Here is a 7,610-nt window from a genome sequence, read left to right as displayed (position 1 = left end):
CCCTCCCTATTTCTCTGTCTCTCTGACGTCTGTTCCCCTCTGTCGCTCTCAGTTTTTCTTCTGCCGTGGTGCCCCGATTTGCTACTCCAGGCCCCGCCGTCCGCCCGCTCTCTCCGGGGCAAGGTAAGAGCCGGGCTCCGGCCCCACACCGCCAGGGATCAGCACCCGAGGAACCCGCCCAACGCCCAACGTGAACAAAGACCCTCCTCACCTGTCACGGAGTTGAAGTCTCCGAAAGCGGCCACGGTGCGCCGGGCCTCTTCCCCCGCGCATTCAGGAGGCGCGGGGAAGAGAGAGAGACAGACTGGGGGGGGGGGGTCGAGTTAGACGCCGCCGCGCACCTGCTCCGCGGAGCTCCGTGCCGCCACCCACCGCCGCACCAGCCTTTACTAAGATGGCGGCGGTAGCGGCGCTCGGCTGAGGCCCGCCCCTCCAGCCTTCACAAAGATGGCGGCGATCGGGGGCCGCTTGTTGGCTCGGGCCGGGAGGTGCCTAGCTCGGGCGTGGGTGCGGAGGAGAGGCCGAGGCTTCGAGGCCGTACCTGGAAAAACGGGGAAAGGTAGAAAAATTAATGAGATTAGATAAAAGATTTAGAAAGTAATTAACTTTTTAAAAAAACGTGAGTTTTAAAAGCAACGTTTTTTTTAAAGACGCAGAAAGCGGGAAAAAGAAAGGAAAAGTTTGGAATCAAGATGGCGGCGACTCACTTCGGTTCAGAACGATAAGGCCCGCCCACACACGCACCGATTGGTCGATCGTCAGGTCACTGAAGCGTAGGATTGGTCAATCGTCCCGTCACTCAACCGTAGGAGGGCCCGGCCGCACGCGCCAGGAACCCGCCGTACGATTGGTCGACCTCGACGTCACTCGATGCTAATGAGCGGATAATGAGCGGAATGTTGAACGTTTTTTGGATACCGTGGGCGCAATTTTTGTCCGGCCGAAACGTAAATACACTTAGGACGGTTCTGGAATCGTCAGCTTTCTTTCGACGTAACGCACGTATAGGTACGCTCTATAACTTTCGAGTTAATTCAAGACAGACAGACAGAAAGACAGACGGTAACGTTAAAAAAAAATACACTCACCAGCTACTCACCAATCAGCTCCTTCACTTGTGCCAATGTCACTTTTTTTACTCTAACGTCACTTTTTCAAAAACTGCCTCTGTTGAGTTGCTGCTGCTCCTTTCAACTGCTCCGCTCTCGCTGTGCTCCCCCCAGTCTCAGCATGTGAGTGCAAAAGACAAGGCTGAAGTGTCTACAAACATCTTCAGCCAGAAGTGCCGAGTGGATGATCCATATCGGCCTCCTCCTGAGGTCCCCACCATCACAGAAGCCAGTCTTCAGCCAATTCGATTCACTCCATGTGATATCAAGAAATGGCTGAGCGCACTGGATACAGCAAAGGCTATGGGCCCCGACAACATCCCGGCTATTGTGCTGAAGACTTGTGCTCCAGAACTAGCCGCACCTCTAGCCAAGCTGTTCCAGTACAGCTGCAACACTGGCATCTATCCGACAATGTGGAAAACTGCACAGGTATGTCCTGTCCATAAAAAAGCAGGACAAATCCAATCCGACCAATTACCACCCCATCAGTCTACTCTCAATCATCAGCAAAGTGATGGAAGGTGCTGCTCACTGATGCCCAGTTTGGGTTCTGCCAAGACCACTTGGCTCCTGCCAAGACCACTTGCCTCCCGACCTCAGTACAGCCTTGGTCCAAACACGGACAAAGGAGCTGAATTCCAGAGGTGAGGTGAGAATGACTGCCCTTAACATCAAGGCAGCATTTGACCGAGTGTGGCATCAAGGAGCCCTAGTAAAACTGAAGTCAATGGAAATCAGGGGGAAAACTCTCCACTGGCTGGAATCATACCTAGCACAAAGGAAGATGGTTGTGGTGGTTGAAGGTCAATCATCACAGTCCCAAGACATCGCAGCAGGAGTTTCTCAGGGAAGCACCCTAGGCCCAAACATCTTTAGCTGCTTCATCAATGACCTTCCCTCCAACATAAGGTCTGAAGTGGGGATGTTCGCAGATGGTTGCACGGTGCTCAGTGCCATTCACAGCTCCTCAGATAATGAAGCAGTCCATGCCCGCATGCAACAAGACCTGGACAACGTTCAGGCTTGGGCTGATAAGTGGCAGGTAACATTCGCACCACAGAAGTGCCAGGCAATGACGATCTCCAACAAGCGAGCGTCTAACCACTGCCCCATGACATTCAACGGCATTACCATCGCTGAATCCCCCACCATCAACATCCTGGGGGTCACCATTGACCAGAAACTTAATTGGACCAGCCACGTAAATACTATGGCAACAAGAGCAGGTCAGAGGCTAGGTAGTCTGCAGCGAGTGTCTCACCTCCTGACTCCCCAAAGCCTTTCTACCATCTACAAGGTACAAGTCAGGAGTGTGATGGAATACTCTCCACTTGCCTGGATGAGTGCAGCTCCAACAACACGAGAATCTCGACACCATCCAGGACAAAGCAGCCCGTCTGATTGGCACCCCATCCACCACCTTAAACATTCACTCCCTCCACCACCGGCGCACCGTGGCTGCAGTGTGTGCCATCTACAAGATGCACTGCAGCAACTCGCCAAGGCTTCTTCGGCAACACCTCCCAAACCCACGACCTCTTCCATCTAGAAGGACAAGGGCAGCAGGCGCATGGGAACACCACCACATCCAAGTCACACACCATCCTGACTTAGAAGTATATCGCCGATCCTTCATCATCACTGGGTCAAAATCCTGCAACTCCCTCCCTAACAGCACTGTGGGAGTACCTTCACCACACGGACTAAAGCGGTTCAAGAAGGCGGCTCACCACCACCTTCTCAAGGGCAATCACGGATGGGCAATAAATGCTGGCCTTGCCAGCAACGCCCACATGCCATAAACGAATTTTAAAAAACCTCATCCTTCGGTTAGCCACTTTATAGCCTTCCAGAATCAACATTGAGTTCAACAATTTCAGATCATCGCCACTGCTCCCATTTTTTCGGACAGCGTTTTTTTTATTCATTGATGTTGACGGTGGAGGAATCAGCGATGGTAATGCCGTTGAATGTTAAGGGGCAGTGGTTAGACTCTCTCTTCTTGGAGATAGTCATTGCCTGGCACTTGTGTGGCACGAATGTTACCTGCCACTTATCAGTCCAAGCCTGAATGTTGTCCAGGTCTTGCTGCATGCAGGCATGGACTGCTTCATTATCTGGGGAGTTGCGAATGGAACTGAACACTATACTTCAAAGTCAGGATGGTGTGTGACTTGGAAGGGGACTTGGAGGTGGTGGTGTTCCCATGCGCCTGCTGCCCTTGCCCTTCTAGGTGGTAGAGGTCGCGGGTTTGGGAGGTGCTGTCAAAGAAGCCTTGGCGAGTTCTGACCTTATGATGGAGGGAAGGTCATTGATGAAGCAGTTGAAGATGGTTGGGCCTAGGACACTGCCCTGAGGAACTCCTGCAGCGATGTCCTGGGGCTGACTTGATTGACCTGCAACAACCACAACCATCTTCCTTTGTGCTAGGTATGACTCCAGCCAGTGGAGCGTTTTCCCTGATTCCCATTGACTTCAGTTTTACTCGGGCTCCTTGATGCCACACTCGGTCAAATGCTGCCTTGATTTCAAGGGCAGTCACACTCACCTCACCACTGGAATCCAGCTCTTTTGTCCATGTTTGGGCCAAGGCTGTAATGAGGTTTGGAGCCAAGGGGCCCTGATGGAACCCAAACTGAGCATCGGTGAGCAGGTTATTGGTAAGTGCCGCTTGATAGCATGTCGACGACACCTTCCATCACTTTGCTGATGATTAAGAGTAGACTGATGGGACTGTAATTGGCTGGATTGGATTTGTCCTATTTTTTGTGGACAGGACATACCTGGGCAGTTTTCCACATTGTCAGGTAGATGCCAGTGTTGTAGCTGTACTGGAACAGCTTGGCTAGTTCTGGAGCGCAAGTCTTCAGCACGGCACTGAGTGAATCGAATTGGTTGAAGACTGGCTTCTGTGATGGTGGGGACGTCAGGAGGAGGCCGAGATGGATCATTCACTTGGCACTTCTGGCTGAAGATGGTTCTAAACACTTCAGCCTTTTCTTTTGCACTCAAGTGCTGGGCTCCGCCATCATTGAGGATGGGGATATCCATGGAGCCTCCTCCTCCCGTTAGTTGTTTAATTGTCCACCATTCACGACTGGATGTGGCAGGACTGCAGAGCTTTGATCTGATCCGTTGATTGTGGGATCGCTTAGCCCTGACTATAGCATGCTGCTTTTGCTGTTTAGCATGCATGTAGTCCCATGTTGCAGCTTCCCCAGTTTGGCACCTCATTTTTAGGTATGACTGGTGCTGCTCCTGGCATACTCTCTACACTCCTCATTGAACCATGGTTGGTCCCCTGGCTACATGGTAATGGTAGAGTGAGGGAAATGCCAGGCCATGAGGTTAAGATTGTGGTGGAATACAATTCTGCTGCTGATGGCCCACAGCGCCTCATGGATGCCCACTTTTGAGCTGCTAGATTGGTTCTGAATCTATCCAATTTAGCACGTTGGTAGTGCCACACAACAAGATGGAGGGTGTCCTCAGTGTGAAGACAAGACTTTGTCTCCACAATGACTGTGCGGTGGTCACTGCTACCAATACTGTCATGGACAGATGCATCTGCGACAGGTAGATTGGTGAGGACGAGGTCAAGTAGGTTTTTCCCCTCATGTTGGTTCTCTCACCACTTGCCGCAGCCTGGCAGTTATGTCCTTCAGGACTCGGCCAGCTCGGTCAGTAGTGGTGCTACCGAGCCACTCTTGGTGATGAACATTGAAGCCCCCCACCCAGAGTACATTCTGTGTCCTTGCTACTCTCAGTGCTTCTTCCAAGTGGTGTTCAACATGGAGGAGTACTGACTCATCAGCTGAGGGAGGATGGTAGGTGGTAATCAGCAGGAGGTTTCCTTGCCCATGCTTGACCTAAAGCCATGAGACTTCATGGGGTCCAGAGTCAACGCTGAGGACTCCCAGGGCCACTCCCTCCCAACAGTATAGCAGTTTACTGCCACCTCTGGTGGATCTGTCCTGCCAGTGAGACGGGACATACCCAGGGATGGTGATGGAGGAGTCTGGGGCAGGTACTGGTAATAGTTCTGCTATTGCCATTTACACCTCCTCTGGTCTCATCTTTTGTTTCTTTACTTGTCCCATTACCATCCCCTTTTGCCTCGCACTATCATACCTTTCTTAATCATTGCTGCCTTCCATCTTATCACAGACCTTCCCTTTTGTACTTTCCTCCTCTCCCTGCCTCTGTACTTGTTTAAAACCTATTACATCTCTAACCTTTCCAGTTCTGATGAAAGGTCATCGACCTGAAATGCTAACTGTTTCTCTCTTCACAAATGCTGCCTGACCTGCTGAGTATTTCCAGCATTTTGTGTTTTTATTAGAGTAGGTAGCCCCAGTTGAAGGGCTAGTATAGGCACGATGGGATAAGTGGCCTCCTTATGCCCCTCTATGAAAAGCTTTGCAATGTTTCTGAGAGATGTGATGCTGAGCTATATAAATGCAACCCTTTCTCTTAACTGATATTCCCCAAAACAAACGTTGCCACCTGTTACAGAACACACAAACATGCAAAACTATTTCCCAGTCTATCCTCTCGTCCTATCCAGCAACTCTCATACAGCCAACAATTACCTTCTTCGCTTGACTAGAATTTATACTAGGTCTTTAGAAGCCAAGACACTTGTTTCTTTGGATACTATGCTCTGCATGGCCCCTCCATCTGTTCAATATTGTGCCTTTCCCTGTTTGATGATCAATGCAAAAACTGAAACTGTTTCTCTAATAGCTATTGATGTTCCTCCTCAGCTGGTAATATTCTGCTGGTAGCTCATGCTTCAACCTTGGATTGCTGCACTCGGCCTTTGCTGGGGTTGCCTCCGAAGGACTCCAAGAAATTTGTACAAATGGTTAGAAAGGTAAGACATTTCAATTGAGATATCAAGGGGAGGCCAAGGATCTGGAGGGTGCCCTGCCCCATTCAGAGCCCCAGCCCTTGTTATCAGGGCGATCGGTAGGGCCCAAATGTGCCACTCACCGAAGGAAGCAGGTTCATGGGGAGGGGGTGAGGTGGAGGGGGAGGGGGGGTAGAGGGAGCCCGGGGCAACAGCCCTCATCACTCCGGCTTCTCCTGGCCCCACAACATAATTTCAACATTTGTTATGATACCAGATCATAACAATTCGCTGTGTAAAAAAATATTCTCCTCATCTACCCTGTTTCTTTTGCCAATGACCTTCAATCTGTGTCCTCTGGTTACCGACCCTCCTGCCACTGGGAGCAGTTTCTCCCAGTGGCTCAGTGGGCAGCACTCTTGCCTCTGTCAGAAAGTTGTGGGTTCAAGTCCCACTCCAGAGACTTAAGCACAAAAATCTAGGCTGACACTCCCAGTGGAGTACTGAGGGAGCGCTGCACTGTCAGAGGTACTGTTTTTCAGATGAGACGGTAAACCGAGGCCCCAGCTGCTCTCTCAGGTGTACGTAAGAGATTCCATGGATCTATTTCGAAGAAGAGCAGGGGAGTTATCCCCGGTGTCCTGGAGCCAATATCTATCCCTCAGTCAGCATCACTAAAACAGATTATCTGGTCATTATCACATTGCTGTTTGTGAGAGTTTGCTGTGCACAAATTACAACAATGACTGCACTTCAAAAATACTTCATTCTCTGCTTTGGGGCATCCTGTCATGAAAGGCGCTGTATAAATGCTAATTTTTTTTTCACCTTCAAATACCTTCATAATTTTGAACACCTCTATTAAATCTTCCCTTAACGTTCTCTGCTGGAAAAATCCAGCTTCTCTGGTCTCTCCATATAACTGATGTCCCTCATTCTGTCTTGACAAAGGGTTTCGACCTGAAACGTTGACTCTATTTCTCTCTCTACGGATGTTGCCTGGCCTGCTGAGTTTTTCCAGCATTTTCTGTTATTTCCCTCATTCTGGTACTATTCTAGTAACTCTCCTCTGCACCCTCTCCAAGGCCTTGACATCCTTCCTAAAGTGTGGTGCCCAGAATTGGTCACAGTACTCCCGCTGGGGCCTAACAAGTGTTTTATAAAGGTTTACCATAACTCCTTGCTTTTGTACTCTGTGCCTCTATTTATAAAGCCAACGATCCCATATGCTTTTTTAACAGCCTTCTCAACTTGTTCTGCCAGCTTCAAAGACTTGTGTACTTACACCCCCAGATCTCTGTTCCTGCACCCACTTAAAAATTATACCATTTAGTTTATATTGCCGCTCCTCATGCTTCCTACCAAAATGCATCACTTCACACTTCTCTGCAATCAATTTCATTTGCCGTGGGGGAGAAATTTGGTATCACTCCATTTGGGACACTAACGTTTAAAAGTTGAAAAAATTAAATCAAGCACTCCACTTCCTTCCTGGAGCGCAACAGGCAGCAGGCGGGGTGGTAGGCGAGCAGCTGTACACTGGGCCGTGCAGCGCTGCCGCGTTGGAAGGCTCCTTCCCTCCCTTAAAGGGAAGGGCCATCGCTGCAAGCTCTGCAAGAGGAAAACTTACCTGGTCCCCAACGGCA

The 7,610-nt window shown here is 50.1% G+C and overlaps 1 protein-coding gene across 1 annotated transcript in view; it reads left to right on the top strand.

Annotated features, from left to right (window-relative positions):
* Nucleotides 1-7,610, top strand: part of LOC147107934 (ubiquitin-associated and SH3 domain-containing protein A-like) — a 310,971-nt gene that overhangs the window by 280,484 nt on the left and 22,877 nt on the right. Inside the window, exon 13 of the mRNA XM_086007359.1 lies at nucleotides 5,879-5,988. Within this exon, the coding sequence (XP_085863485.1) occupies nucleotides 5,879-5,988 (110 nt within the window). The remainder of the gene's footprint in view (nucleotides 1-5,878; nucleotides 5,989-7,610) is intronic.

Source organism: Somniosus microcephalus, chromosome 14 (genome assembly GCF_052327205.1).
Source record: "Somniosus microcephalus isolate GS21.2 chromosome 14, FLI_Smic_1.0, whole genome shotgun sequence".
In the NCBI taxonomy this organism is placed as follows: domain Eukaryota; kingdom Metazoa; phylum Chordata; class Chondrichthyes; order Squaliformes; family Somniosidae; genus Somniosus; species Somniosus microcephalus.
Note: the sequence above shows the minus strand (reverse complement) of the source record. Positions and strands in the feature narration are given on the sequence as shown.